The sequence below is a fragment of the Larimichthys crocea genome, chromosome XXI (assembly GCF_000972845.2).
Source record: "Larimichthys crocea isolate SSNF chromosome XXI, L_crocea_2.0, whole genome shotgun sequence".
NCBI lineage: Eukaryota > Metazoa > Chordata > Actinopteri > Sciaenidae > Larimichthys > Larimichthys crocea.
The window spans coordinates 7,507,727-7,523,726 of NC_040031.1; the positions used below are offsets into that span (position 1 = coordinate 7,507,727).

Genomic DNA, 16,000 nt, shown 5'->3' on the forward strand with positions numbered 1-16,000 from the left:
TGTGTCCAATCTTTTGGATCTGATGTTTAAACTTGTTCAGCTACTGGCTACGACATATACTGCATCCACATGGTTTTGGATTTCTTAAATTATTATACAGTTTAGGATTATTTAACAGACAAGTGTCTCATAATAGCCTGTTGCACCTTCGCTGGTATAACTGATATCCATTGAGTTGACTCACCAAATGCATTCAGGCAGCACACCTGCCACTGAGAAACAGTCACAGACTGTTAACCTCAAGATCTGGATGTGTTTGCGAGTCAACGAAGCTTCACAAACTCACTGTCGTCATCTGCCTTTGTCAAAGTTCAGTTACATAAAGAGCGATTTAGGTTTATCTTAGTGATTGTGAGATTCACACTAAAGTGAGCGCAAGACCTGCTCCCTGGCCTTGGCTGTAAGGTAAGAAAACCAACATTTAAGATTCTAAATTAAAAGGAAGAATGAAATGTTCTCAGGCTAAATCAAGATCATGCTACTGTTATTTTAAGCTGACTTTAATGTAACCATCCTGCTGACTAAAGTACTGTCTCTATTTAAGTCACTTATGCTGTCCACAGCAGCATTAATATTGCTGTTAAAGCTAATGAAAAAACATATGTTGTTATACAAGCCACCTGAAGTAATGTGGGCACAACTGATGCCCCAGCCTGTCTCAGAATGAACTCTAAAAGAGCTATCATATCGTTCATTAAATTGGAAAACAACAAAATTCTGTTTTGATGCATCTTCCTTTCAAAGGTATGATCCACATTACAAATACCTAATGCACATGTCCATATGGTGCCATTGTCCAGTTGTACTGACAATGTTTCAACAGAAATTGTAGGAAAATCATGCTACTGAGTACTGTAACCATGTAAATATCCCCAGAAAGCTACTGACTCACTGAAGCAGAATTTAAGGTTCTAATATCTAAATATCAGAGTTTTGTTACCTTTTAAAATAATAAAGCGTGAAGAGGTAATTTAGCTTTAATTAACTCTGTGTGTAATTGATAATTGTGTAATGAAATTAATAATTGTGTAATGCAATGAAGTGAAAAAACAATTGTAATAACAATGTAACATTCTGACAAAGGTTCAATTATAATTCAACAAATTTTATTAGTTTATTATTAGTAGTATCATTTTAATAGGGTTTGTCACACTAATTTCATGTCATACCTTTATTCTTACCAATATTGCTTTATTATAGCATATATCTATTATATTACTGCCTAAATTCTGGTTGCCATTATGTGTGCCATCTTTCAGAAATGTAAATGAGAATGTCCCTACTTTTGTGGTCCATAGGGCATAAAATGATTACGTAGATTATCGTCCTCCAGGTGTTGCTGTAATAAACAGGAAGTAAAAATTTAAAGCCCCTGAATGAAAACAATCAACAGCTGACTGACATATTGTGTTTGTGTGTTTGTGTTCTGTTTTGACACAGGCACCTGCTGGAAAATGACCCTGCAACCATTAGATCCAGTGAACTGTGCAAGTCTTATACAGCCCGGCTGCTCTCTGTTACAGCTGGATGGTGAAGTTCTCCTGTTTGGCCAGAAAGGTTGGCCCAAGCGCTCATGTCCAACTGGGGTGTTTGGGGTTCGGTTAAAATGTGGTGAGATGAAGCTGAGGCCCCTTTCTTTCTCCAGTGACTCGTGCTACCTTCCTCCATTACGTTGTCCAGCTGTTTGCCGCCTCGACCCCTATGACGGCCTTCCAGAGAGTTACCTCATTCATGGTGGCCGCACCCCAAATAATGAGATCTCATCAAGCCTGTATATGCTGACAGTAGATAGCCGTGGCTGCAATCGTAAACTGACCCTGTGCTGCAAAGAAAAAGAATTGGTGGGAGAAGTGCCTAGAGCCAGATACGGCCACACAATGAGCATGGTTCAAAGCCATGGGAAGACAGCTTGTGTACTGTTTGGGGGTAGATCCTACATGCCTGCAGGAGAGAGAACCACAGAGACCTGGAACAGCGTTGTCGACTGTTGTCCTCAGGTGTTTCTGTTTGACTTGGAGTTTGGTTGCTCCTCTGCGCACACTTTGCCTGAGCTGACAGATGGACAGTCTTTCCATTTGGCCCTTGCCAGAGAAGACTGTGTCTACTTCATTGGGGGTCACTCACTCACTTCTGACTGCCGCCCCCCTCGACTCTTTCGCCTGCGCGTTGAGCTTCTGCAGGGCAGCCCCTTGCTTTCCTGTGAGACTCTAGACACTGGCATATCCATCTCTAGTGCCATAATCACCCGTACAGGTCCTGCTCACAAATATATTATCTTAGGTGGTTATCAGTCAGACTCTATGAAGAGGATGGAGTGCACCACTGTGATTATGGATGAGAATGGGATCCACTTTGAGCACTTGGAACCACCTCAGTGGATCCCAGATATCATCCATAGTCGCACATGGTTTGGTGGCAGTGCCGGGGAGGGAAGCATCCTACTTGGTGTACCAACTGAGGGAAGGCCATCCCAACAAGATATGCATTACTTTTATCAGGTGAGCTTCCAGACAGAGGGACAAGGCCAAAAGGATGAAGGAACCCAAGGCTGCAGCCAAGAGTCAACAGATTATGAGGACTCCACTCCTCTTGAAGACTCAGAGGAGCTCTACTTTGGTCGTGAGCCACATGAGCTGGAGGACAGTGATGAAGAAAGGGATACTTACAATGAGGAAGATGAGGAGGACGAATCACAAACAGGCTACTGGATCAAATGCTGCCTGGGCTGTCAGGTGGACCACAACACATGGGAGCCATACTACTCCACTGAGCTCCACCGGCCAGCCATGATCTTCTGCTCCAGAGGAGAGGAGGGGCACTGGGTCCATGCTCAGTGCATGGAACTATCTGAGACCTTGCTGGTCAGGCTCTCTCAGGGCAGCAAAAAGTACTTCTGCTTGGACCACGGCGGGCTGCCCTACCAGGAGATGACACCACCTCGACAGATCATGTCACTGAAGCGTACACCCATGAAAGTTAAAGACAGGAAAACTCCTCCAACAATCAAGATGTCTCCTGCCAAAAAAAGCTTTTTCAGAAGGCTTTTTGAATGACTGCAGCCTTAATTATGATGCATGTAGATGGTCGCAATGGTGCTATGCATATGTCTTGGTGTTTGAAATTCAGTGAATAAATGTAATAAAAAAAGTATGTATTTTCTGCTCATCTCTACTGAAATGTTTTGCAAACGAAAGTAAATATATTTGCAACTTGATATTTCACATCAAGAGCTGTAAATCTTCATTACAATTTTACATTGTTTGACAAAAATTACCAAACATTTTACCACGTCTGTGTACAGTTTTACTTTTATTTTTTCACTCACCTTTTTCCATGATCAAATGTAATTGAATATTTTTAACTTAATTATTGAATGGAAAATTGTCCCTGTTAAGAATGCTATGTATATGGAGCAGGTGTCTTGTTTATATTCAGCATATAAAAGATTGATCAAAAATACTGATCTGTACTCAATCTGTGAAATCAACAATAAAGAGCCGGTATCAAATTATGTCTTTGTGTCTTGGTTTTTAAATGTGTTTTCACAATTTTTTTTATGTTACAGAAAAATCCATTTCTATTTCAGATAGTCTGACAGTGTCTAATTTGCATTTTTATCATTATTCATAGTTGTTTTGTATTCCATCAAGGACCACAGTTATAATTAAGGGTTAAATCAACACTTCATAATTTGTCTTAATAATAGATACATCGTTCTTTTGCACAGTTTAATTTAACATACTTGAAAAATTATACCTAATATACTATATTATACAGGATGATAATAATATACACAAAATAAATCTGTAACCAGTATAATAGCTCAATACATTAAATAACATAACCCGACTAAACAATTGTCTTTATATTTGCATCTTCACAATTTTTGTGTGACAGAAAGTCTTAATCTTTAAGTATATCTCTTTTCAGGGTTTCTAGTGTGTATTTTCATTAGCTGTATAACCCTTTTATAGCTAACCTATGCTATAGCCAGACTAAATTTACCTGACATGTACATTCCGTGCTATTATTATAATATTAAAACAACAAAATCTAACAAAAAATGTTAAAGACAAACCAGGAAATCAATTCAGATTTTGACTTTATTTTAATTTGGAGTAGACAAAGACAAACAAGTACAAAATCCTTGTAACTAATCAGCAATTGTCTGTTTCAATGCAAATCCAGCAGAAGTAGCTGAATACTATACAGCATTTAAAAACCAGTACAAATGTGAAAAAGTAGTGGAACTAAAGTGTAATACTGTACTAGTAAACAAATCACCACTGAAAGTCTTCTGCAACCCCAGTAAGCAGTTTGCTTGACATTTAGTGTAATGTGGAAACAAAAAATGAGGAAATACACGGTGAAAAGTGAACAAGTGGAATTCAGTGAATCATCCATCATCCATTACTTTGGAAACGCAATTCATTATGGCAAAAAACAAATACGAGACACGTTGCAATATAACGCACTCTAAAACATGACGTTATTGTAGGACTGTGACAACTATCAAATGGAATGTGAATATTTCAGAGCTGTCATATGGTTAAACTCATGACAGTAAAATAAAGTCAAACATTCAATCAAATAAGAAAACAAAATTGCCTGTCACAATTCAAAATTGTGAGTGCAGAAAAAGAAAATATAATCAATCAATCAAGCAAATAAAGTTGCCAACAAATCAGTTTACATCAGGTCTTTCCAGCTCTAGCTCATCCCTCTCTTCTGTCAAGCGTGTCAATGGAGAAATATCAGCGGAGAAAAACAGCCAGGTTATATACAGAACTTAAGAAAAATCCCTGCCTGCTAGAAAGTCCATGGGGTATTAGGCTTCGTAATGGACCATACTGTATTTTTATGATATCAACAAAAAGGTCAGTATATGCTTTATTTTATGTGAAGATTTCGAATACGTATCATCTATTCTCCACTGTGCAAAAACTAAAAGAGATAAAAATTGGTTCAAAGTGACCTGGCATCTATTCTGCCCCTCAGGGATCCCAAGATAAAGCACTAAAGTAATCTTTTTTCAGAGGGCACTCATGAAACAAAGAACATTTGGGTCTCTGTGATTGCATTTTGCTCCAGCTCAAATGATATATTAATACAGTGGCCACAAATGTGGTCTTTTTAACACAATTTTCCTCCATGACTTACAGCACTTTCATCTGTTTCCATAAATATCCTCTCTATATAAATTCATAAATGTGTCACATCCTTGCAATACAATAAACTGCTCCATATTTCACAGACGGTGAAGATAAAAAAAAAAAAAGAGAGAAGAACTTTCCCGCTAAGAGCAAGAGAAAAGAAACCTGTGTATTACTTCTATGTTCTGTTATCCCATCTTTTCACTGTACTCACAGGTAACAAAACAGGGCAAGGCAAATTATAGAATCTCCCAACAACAAGGCAGTACAATTAAAACACACATTTAAAAACATGGTGTAATAATAACATTACAAAATAACTGACATTAGCTCTATTCACCTGATATTCTAATCAATGAGTAGAGAATTAGTAAATATTATTGATCAAGGCAATTACTTATTCTAACTATTTTGAGATCTGTGAAACGCTAATGATCGCATTACAAGACAAATCAAAAATCATTAACTTCAAGAGACATGTCCTCATCGTCCTGATTCTCTACTGGCTCAATGCAAGCTTGCAGGGCTTTGACCGGGTCTTTGTGAGCTTCCATGAACTTCTGCAAGTACTTGGAAGTGTAGAGCCAGTGATGTTTCAACACATCCTCAAGCTCAAAGGCCTTTGACTGACGTGCATTCATCTTCCTGAAACGTCTGAACAGTTTGTTTGCAGACTCATTCCCCTCGCTGGCCCAGGCTCCTATAGATCCATCTCTCTCTATGATTTCAGGCACATGGGCCAGGGTCTTGTGCAGGTAATTGGTTATCTTTCCATTGTACCTATATTTAAAGGCAGAGGAGAGGAGGTCGGCAAAGCGCTGGGAGTTGAAACTGTAGCGGCACAGCTGGTCAGGGCACTCCTTGGCTGGGCAGGTGGCACGCCACACAGGCTTCATCTGCACGTAGAGCCTCATAAGCTCCCTCAGGACCTCCCTTCTCTCCTCTGAGGGCACCAGCTCACACACTACCTCCACAGCCTCCATGGTCATTAGCCGGCGGGCATAGTTCCCATTCATCCTCATTACCGGTTTAAGCTTCATCTTGTTTCTCAGTTGTTTATCTAGGGCTGCCCTCCAGCTGCGCCGCTCCTCCCGGCTGGGGTTGACCTTTTCATACACCTCCCCGATCTCATCCTGGAAGATTTTGTAGAACTCAGTGGCATTGCCTATGTCACAATGTAATGCATCCAGTGTGGGGTGTGTTTCCATGAAAGGCTTGGCAGAAACCCCTTTGACTCTCTCTCGCAGCTCCTCTACAGACTCAGAAAAGGGGTTGGTTCGCCATATTTCATAACGTTCTAAGTTCTCTTCATGATTGCGGGTGATGGAGTGTAGCACCATGTTTTGAGAGGCCTCTGCCCGACCGGAGTCACAAAGAGTGCAGATGTAGGTGGACCCTGAGGCTTCGAGGCCCTCCATCTCACGCACCATCTTCTCATCGTATCCTGTGCCTCTGAAGTGAAAGCGGAAGGAACGAGGTAGTCCACCTATGGGTAGGATAAGCCTACTCTCTTTCATTGCGTCACGCTCTGCAACGATAGGCCACAGGATGGCTGTGAGTGTCTCATGGTCTGACTCATCTACAAATGTCAGGCAAAGGGGCTTGCAGGAGAGTTCTGAGTTTGGCTTTGGCTCTGTGAAGATGGTAACCTCTTCCTCCTCCTCGTCTGCTAGGACAGAGACAGACATAATAGTGAAAGAGAAACGTACAGCCTTCTCGGGAATAACTGGTCCTCCACCATGCTTCTCGCTGACATCGCCCATGCCATCACAAGATTCTTTGATCATGACACTGAAGCCTGAGGTGCAAGCACTGTCTTCCATCCCACTCTCTCTCAGCCCATCCATGATGTCCTCCTCCAGGTCCTTTAATGCTGACACAAGTGCCACATCATAGCGAAACCGCCGAGTGATGGTGTCAGCTGGGAAATCATCCACTGAGGAAGTCAATCCAGCGAGCCCATTAATAATGCCAACATTGCAAGAAGAAGACACATTCTTGAGAGCTGGCTGCCATTCAAACTGGTGAAAGCCAGGGAGAAGCTCCTTCTCCGCAGTTCGCAGGGCATGCAGGGGCTGAAAAATCTGGCGACCACTGGCTGCTTTGACAGTCCGGTACATCTTATGGTACTGGCTGCAGCTCAGGAAAGTGTTGACCCGAATGGCCAAACACACAGCAGGATGCAGCCCAGCGCCTCTGCCTGCAGACAGAAAGAAAGCGAAAAGACAGAAAGTTTCTGAGAGTGTCAAAGAGATATGAAATTATAAAAGTAAAGGATTGAGACATGCAGAGAACACCAAACTGTGGAAGCCAATTTCTAGTGCTTTGAAAAGAACTGCAGTATCTAACATTTCCTCATTTGATATTTCACATTTGAGTCATTTATACTACGAGACAGAGAGAATCGCAAATTTAACACCCAAATGTGAATGTATTGTCAAAAGCCTGCAAACCCATGATTACAAAATCCAATATTTCCTAATTTCCAAATGTTAGAAGGGGACAGAGGGTAAATCAGTGAAGCTGGCAAAAGTGATGTATTGGCTGCAGATGAAAACAGACACCAGCTGGCTTCTATTCTCCAGAGAGGAGGATGGTGCTGTCTGTGTAATTTGCAGATACAAGAGCTGCTGATGTTGTTTTGATTCTAACAGCCCCTTCACAAGAGTTGTTATTGTGCATTAAAGGGAGCGTGAGACTGAGGGACTGACAGACAAGCAGACTCAGAGTTAGAGTGGGAGAGAATCAGAGAGGGGTTCAACCGTGTAACAGCAGTGGTTCAATAAACAGAGATGGACAATAATGAAATGCTTTTCAATCAAAATCATAGAACACTTTCTTCTCTCTCAACAGTGAACTTTTCAACTCATTGTTATTCATGAGATGACTGCATTCCCTCAGACCTAGGCAGAAATATTAATGAGCAAACACTATCGTAATTTTCATTTGTTTGTGTCCCTCTTTCTTGGCTATGGAGTGGTTATGTTGATTGAACAAAAGCCTCATAATAGCCTCTTACCTTGCAACATGGCCTCTAGCTCATCTGCCTGCCGGTGTTCATTTGCAGATCTCAGTGTAAGCAGAAACAGAGTCTGACACACAGACTTCAGGTCACCACCTTCTTCTTTGTCTGCAAACACCTTCACTTGGTTCTTCAGTTCCTTAAGCCGATGCTTCTGGGCACGACGGGTTAGGGATAGCAAGTGCTGACGAGGTCTTCCACCTTTATTGGTTAGCAGATCATTGTCAAGTCCTAATGACTTCCTGTTTTCATCCTGGTCATCCAGGTCATGGTCCAAACAATGAGCTTTAAATGAGTCTAGAATTACCTGCTTGCCACAGCCACTTCTAGGGCATAGCAGAGGTAGGCATTGTAGAGCTGATAAGAAGGCTTTGGCAGGCGAGATGAGGTCATCAGGGCCACAGCGCAAGTTACAGGCCGGGCAGTGAGGTCCTAGAACATAGCTGTATTTTATAAAACAGCTGCGGCAGAAGAGATGCCCACAGGGGGACTGGACTGGATCACAGAGGAGGTGATCACACACCAGACAGGTGAAAGAAAAGACAAAGTCTACAGGGAGCTTCTCAGAGATCAGCTTGGAACTCAGGTGGTCTTTCTGACAGTGGGTGATGTTCCTCACCCATTGATCTCTCTGTGCGGTAGTTTTCCTCCAGCCTCTCAGCACAGGACCATGATGACGGTCTCCGAATGGTCTGAGAACCCTCCTTTCACCAACAGCGAAGCTGTCACTGTGGTCCCATCTGGTCCTTTTTGCCAGGCTCTGGGCCTGAGCTCTGAGAATGGCTTTTCGCCTCTTCCTCCCAGTCCGCTGAAATGAAGGTTTCCTGGGGAAGCAAAGGTGACAGAGGGAAGAGTGGGGTTTCCACTCCGGGACTCTTATTTTAGAGAAGCTGCAGACGCCCCCTCCTCGTATGGCAGCCAGCCAGCAGCGATGGCAGAAGGACAGAGGATGGACAGATTCTATGTCCTCGGTCACGTCCACTTTGAAAACTTTGAGTATGACCTCTGGCCAGCTGGGAAACTTGCAACCCATTTTACGCAGGGCAAGTTTGCTTGTCTCATCCAGACCCCCATGAACATCATGCAATGGTCCTTTAACCTTTCTCAGCAGCGTTCCACAAAGACGGCACAAGCACCTTTATAGAGGAAGAACAATGTTGTCAAATTTGTGTGCAATTCAAATGCATATCATAAAGCACAGATTATATAGATTCTGTATTATAGTAACATTTGATCACCTGAGGTGGTTCATGTGGGTGTCCATTTCTTGTAGCTTCATATCCACCCTCTGGCCTGGACCGTCCACATTTTCCTTGCTTTTTCCCCCAAGGCATAATTTCATAACACTCCCTGGACCCACACCATTATCTAACTCTATATTTGGAGCTGTTGGAGACGAGATCCCTAACAAGACTCCTTTCTCAGACTGTTTCTCACTGGGCAGAGGTGCCTTCTCCATGGACCTCACCCTAAAGAGTTTGAACTTCCACTGAGAGTACTTAGAGTGGAGATGTTGAAGCTCAGCTGGCATGGACGATCTGGGGTCGTCTGTCCCTAGGCTCTCCTCCGCCATGATGCGACTTAAACCTTACACCCTGGAGAAGAGAGGAGAGCTTAGTATGATGTATCACAAAAGTATGAAAATAATTTTAGCTGTCCATGAGAGGCACATTAATAGATACAGAAAAAAGATCTGAAGGTTAAAATGCTCAGACATCCCCAGTGCCTTCTCAGCATTGAGCCCATGACACAGTCTAACAGCTTAACTTGATTCCTGTTGAATTTATACAGCAAGTATCCTGAAATCCCACTGAACAGAAAGTAGTGAGCCCCGACCTAGAGCTCTGTATTATACCATAAGTGGCATTTAGATCTTGTGTAAAATGCATGAGACAAGCATTGGGGGGATCGATACAGCACCAAAATCTTCATTTCTCTCATCTCCAATCTCATCGCTCAGGGGAACCGTTGTGACTTTTTTTTTTCTTTGACACAGCGAGTTTGCTAAATGGGCAGCCTTATCCCTGCAAGGCTGTCAATCATTTATATTAGTCATTTTCTTGGCTGGAGAGAGAATTGAGCCCAGAGAGCCCCCAGCTGGCATTTTAAATGCAGGAAAAAAAATTGGAGACACAGGAAACTTATTTCATAATACACAGATATTGACCAAACAGGAGGGAAAAGAAAACAAGAAAACATCATATTGAATAAAGATCATAAAGAATTATTCCATTGTAAAATTTAGGAGTCATATTTCAACAGCCAAGGGCTTTTATGATATGGCACATGTAAGATCAATGACACTGCTGCACTGACAGACCTTATTTCTTCTCCTCTCATGCTATCTTGGTTCAATTACCAGTTCAAACAATAAAGCAGTAAAACAATCTTACCATGGCACACCTATAGTGCACACACTCTAGCTTCTTTCGGCTATCCATCTTTCAGTGTCCTCACTATGTTTTCTCCCTGGGAGGCTCGAATCTGGCAGTGTCTCCTTCATTTCCTGGCTCTCCATGTTCTTCACATGCTGAACTCTCCTTTGAGACAAACAGCTGAGCCTGTGTGCATGTGTGTCAGCTGGGCTCTTACCTTGTTTTTCAGTCTCAGCTGGCATCAGCTCCCCTGGGGGTCCTCTTCGCATGGGAGCACAAGGGAAGCCCTGGAGCTGGGCCCTACACACTGCATATACTGTATATGTTTGAGTTTGTCACAGCTTGGAGCATCTGTTGCCTGGATACATACAGTGGGATTACTCCTGACTTGTCCTTGTGTCTTGTATTTATACCCTTTCCTTGGTGGGATCCCAACAGTCAACTTCTGACACCTGATACATGCAGCTGATTTTTTTTTTTTTTAAAAACAACAAAAAAACAAGGTCAACCCAAAGCACAGTTGCAAACATGTGTGTGTGTGTGTGTGTGTGTGTGTGTACAGAATCCAACAGCATACCCCAAACAAGGAACTTTCTACCACAGTCACACTGATCCTCAGCTGGAAACACTTTTGTGTCACTTTTATCTCCCCTCTGTTGGCTCACCTCATCCAGGTGGCCTCTCTCTGACAGAAAGACAGATGCAGTTAAACTTATGAAAAGACTACTAGTGCAGAGACACAAAGGATCGTAGAAATACAGTACCTGTCCTACAACCAAATAAAAAGTCTGACAGAAATGTTACTAAAATAGTGAAATTGCAGATTTAGAATTTGCCCAACACCAAACTTGTAAACACATAAATGAAAAAATCATGGACGAGCTGATAAGCCAGTGCAATAGCATCTTTGATAGTTTGTTGACTGTCACAAGGGTTCCAAAGGTCACCAATGAGTACATTTTGTGCACAGTCTTGTTAAAAATGTTTCCTTTTTTACTTATTTTATTGGGCATTCATGCCTTTATTTTGACAGGTCAGAGACAAACAGGAAAGCAGGGAGAGAGAGAGAGAGGGGATGGCAAAAAAACACAGATTAACCTTTTTCTTGACATTTTGTTTAAGTCTTAAACTGATGTGACAATTTAGTTAAACTAAACTTTAACTAAATTCAGACACTCGACAGGCAGGTAAGGTGAACGGAGAGATGTGTCAGGCTGAAGTGAGGCAGAAGGAATCCAGGTGGAGGCCTGGTGGATGGCGAGGTTTGGTGGAGGCGAGACAGGTGGGAAGGCAGATAATCCTTAGACAGGGAAAATAGGTGTAAACCTCACAGACTGGCAGGCAAACAAACTACTATTGACTGGTACAAAATAAACTAGGTTCTAAGCAGGTCACATAGCACAACAACAAACCAGGAGTACAACTATGATCCAGCAAAGACTGGCAGCTTGTCCAGAGCTCTTGTAGGCAGGGGTGATGCCTGATAGCAGACAGGTGTGCTGATTGCAGAGGATGGGCAGGTGTGTGGAGAGAGCCAGAGAGCCTGAGTGAGGACGGGGACCTCACCAACACAAACACAGACACAGAGGCTACGTTTACACATAGCTGGGTATGTTGAGAAACGAATATTTCCCTCCCTTCGTTTTCCAAAATAACATCGTGCACATAGCTTCGTTTTCAAAAAAGTTCAAAATCAACCCCCATAAATACGCCATCGAGTGCCATCATAACTACGCCAAGCCTATTGGCGGAATGCTTCCATGATCATCATCATAGCAAAAGGTAAACATTGCTCGCACTTTTGGCGCATCAGCTGCCTAAAACTCTGTTTATCTCAATTTACACGCAAACGCAAAACCGGAGCCGGAGTTTTTAGAAAGATTTGTTTTCAGAGGCGAATTCACCGTTTGCGTGTAAAAGATAGGTAGAAACGAAGGGAAATGTCTCCGTTTTTAAAAATACCCGTCTATGTGTAAACGGGGCCAGAGACAGATGGGGGAGGAAACACGGAAAAAACACTGAGGCATAGCTGTGGCCAGGACACAGTGAAGTAAACGAATGCTATGAATTTATCAAATGAAGCGAGTTGTTGCCAGGTAAACTAATCATATGTGTTGTATGTGTTTGTAAGTGTGTGTGCAGGCAACAGGGATAAAGAGATATGTTAGTATGTGTAAGGGTTTGAACAGATCTCTGAAAAAGACGAGGAAAATTGGATAATCATTTAAAAAGGACAGAAATCAATGAACAGAAATAGAAAAGATAGTAATTGTAGCAATAATGACAAAATGGATGTGTTGTTATAGACGTTCTAATTATTCTATAATTGAGCTTTTTTTCCGCCCCTTGCCTTTGCCAGTGGTTTTGAGTGATGCACCAAAAATTCAGGTGGTTACTGCTGTGAGTCAAAGAAACAAAAGCAGTGACGCAAGTGAGTCACATTAGAAGCCATAGCCACCATCTGAATTGTTAATGTGTGGTTCAAACAAACAGAAAAATATACAGTATGTTACCAAATTGTTCTTTTTATATAGTATTCCAAGGCAACTACATTGTGTTGCATGTATCATGTGAATGTCATCTTGTCCGCCCTTTGTGGTTTTTGTCCACAAACGCTTCTCTGTATTCAAAGTCAGCACATTTCATTTATTTCTTCAAATGCCGTCTCTCTCTGTCAACATTCAGAGTGAGTTTTAATTAGACAGCATCATTTGATGTAATGTCTCAGTAGGTATGGGGAATATTTGCCCAAGATCATTCTTGTTTGTAATTATCCAGGGGATTAATCTGGTGTATTCGCCACAGGAGCCTGTTGCTGTTGCGTTGGATTTTCCCAGCCAAGTCATTAGATGCACAGTCAGTGGGCACCAAACAACAGTTGGGTCTCTCCCACTCTTGTCAGCTTAACAGGGGAGCAGGATGAATACTGGCAGGCATTACAGCTTATATTGGTACATATGGTCAAGTGTGACCTTAGACCGCATTAGTAGGTTGTTGTTTTTTTTATGTTTGTTGCTTTGTGACAAGCATACTTCTTCACAGGAAATGCTGAAGAGCAAGTAGCAGCTTCTTTCCAGGCCGATTCAAATCCATCAGACACAGCTGGGAGATTTGAAGTGTACAATACTTGATACATTACATATCCAAGAACAAGCAAATGATGGATTGTAGCAAGATGTTCCAAGCCTATTTATAGTTGATATTTAGATTTATGATAGCCAGCTAGCCACATGTTTCCAAGGTAAACGACACACCTAGCTCAGTGGCAGGCAGGGACGGAGCTGCAGATGTCTGCCTGACAAACAAGCAGTGACCCCCTGAGACCCTCATCTCTCAGCGCCTGCTAATTGACTTGTTATTGATCAACTCAAAGACAGTCTGATTTATGGCGAAGAGGACTTGTGGAGACAGCCACCTGGCATGAAGCGAAGTGTTATGAATGTGAGGAGCATCTCCTGGGGGACTAAAGGCTGCAGTTTAGGAGGACATACAGGAGTTTGCAATGCACCAGTGAACTGACACCTTGCACTGGGGGGGGTGTTTTTTCTAATATGATGAATCCAAACAACATGAGTGAGCAATGTGTGTACGTATGAGCGTGTTGCAGGTGTTTGCTGTAGGCGGGATGAGTGGGAATATGGCAGAGGCTGTGAAAGGGGAGGTGGAAGAGAAAAAGGGGGTTGGGAGAGGTTGTTTGTCTGTATTTGTGAGTATGTGCTGGTGTGTAGGTGACACCCAGGAACAAGACTAAATACATATGAAGCAGTCATATTAATTAATCCTTGGGAAACTTTAGTATTAAGTATTACTTTTGGGTCTGTGTGTGTGTAAAACAAAAAGACAGACAAACAGAGAAAGGGAACGAAAGGGAAGGTGTGAGAGGTGAAAGACAGAGATGGGGGATATAGTAGTGATCTTGTGTAAAGGAGTTGCACAGGATAACAGGCTTAGCTCAGAGTGAAGAACACAAAAGGGCTTAAGGTTGATTGTGGGCTGTGACAAGGAAAGGGGGGTAGAGATCAAACCTTCCAGGCAGAACTATGTAAGCCAAAGGTTCAAAAAAAGACCCTCTGACAGCTCAAGTCACATAGAAGCTTAAGGGAAAGTGTCAATAGCAGAAATGAGCAATGAATGAATTCCACCGCCACGTCTGTATCTTCCTCACAGGGAATAAAATGTCAGCATTGTCCACATTTGAATAGACAGACCAAAATTGCAGCATGATATTTCTAAATGTCATGAAGAATGTAGGCATCTTTGTGATTGTATTCGGGGTAAAGAGGGCATTTCACTCTCATATTTCCACTGAGCGTTATGCAATATATTGAGCCTTCGGTATGCTAATTTTTAATTGCATTTTCATAGCACGTTCAACAACTTCTTCAGCCTCGCCCAGCCAATTCTCTGTGAGTCGCCTCCCACTGTCCACCTCTTCCATCCCTCATCCGGAGACATGATTTGGTAGATTAATACTCAAAGAGGTAGACTTCAATGCAGAGCTATTCGTCAAAGCTACCTGCCAAAACAAAACCCTTACCCCACTACTCAAATCCCCCCTCATTCATCTCGCCCGTCTCTCCCTCTCAAAGTCTCGTTTCCCTCGTCTCGCCCCTCTCACCCTCACCTCAGGTTTTGTTAATAATCAATTATGTGATTATTCCAATGAGGTGATTAATTACTGGCTCTCCCTCCCTCCGTACCAAAGGTTAGCGTGCTTATAATCACACAGTGACAGCCAAAGGGACAGCTGAGTTGAGTGATGCTGTCTTGAGACCTCGCTTGACCCTGTATGACTCGGCTGTGTTTGTTGTCGCCTCATCCTGACTGATGGAATTTTAACAGAGAGCAGAGTCACACCACAGCATCCTAGCTTCTACAAATAACCCCCACAAGCTACTGACAGCCTGACACCACAATATCTCCCATGTCCTGCTATCCAAATATTAATTTTATTGGATAGTCTAGTATTGGGGCCGCATTAATTCGTTCCAAGTCTTGCATTATAACTCTCCCCGAGGCGCTGCAGAGTTATTTTGGTTTTGGACCAGTTCCATTCTTCTCTTCTGTTCGGGTGAGTTAGACAATATGGAGAACAACTAAAGCTACAGCAACTTGTCCTCAAGAACTTTTTTTTTTTTAAATCAACAAATCCTATTACAATAGCAAGATAGGCCACATGGAGGTCAATAACATGCAGAGACTGCAGTGAATACATAGTGTGATTGTGCTGGTGTTTACAGTATAGCGCTGAGATAAGCGAGACCTGCATCTGAGGAGACAATCCAGATGGATGTTGATCCACTTGCAGTAAACCAAATGAAATTAAACCCTAAGCCGGATTCAGGAGCACTAGAGTAGAGTGGGGAATCAAGACCAGTGTCTTTAATCAAAATAACAATGCTCTTTAATGCTGTGTTAATTAAATGTAGATTTCCCTGATTGACGAGCGC

General features: G+C 42.3%; 2 protein-coding genes across 2 annotated transcripts; one reads left to right on the forward strand and one right to left on the reverse strand.

Moving 5' to 3' along the window:
- The first annotated feature begins 357 nt into the window (after nt 1-357).
- rag2 (recombination activating gene 2) lies at nt 358-3,117 on the forward strand. The gene is made up of 2 exons (XM_010738853.3): nt 358-405; nt 1,441-3,117. The coding sequence occupies exon 2, from the start codon at nt 1,455-1,457 to the stop codon at nt 3,051-3,053; it is 1,599 nt and encodes a 532-aa protein (XP_010737155.2). The 5' UTR covers nt 358-405; nt 1,441-1,454; the 3' UTR covers nt 3,054-3,117.
- Nucleotides 3,118-5,605: 2,488 nt separating this feature from the next.
- On the reverse strand, nt 5,606-11,204 carry rag1 (recombination activating 1). Its single transcript, XM_010738854.3, has 5 exons — nt 11,128-11,204; nt 10,768-11,015; nt 9,414-9,770; nt 8,173-9,311; nt 5,606-7,353 (listed from the first exon to the last, which is right to left on the reverse strand). The coding sequence occupies exons 3-5, from the start codon at nt 9,746-9,748 to the stop codon at nt 5,606-5,608; spliced, it is 3,222 nt and encodes a 1,073-aa protein (XP_010737156.2). The 5' UTR covers nt 9,749-9,770; nt 10,768-11,015; nt 11,128-11,204.
- Between the last annotated feature and the right edge of the window lie 4,796 nt (nt 11,205-16,000).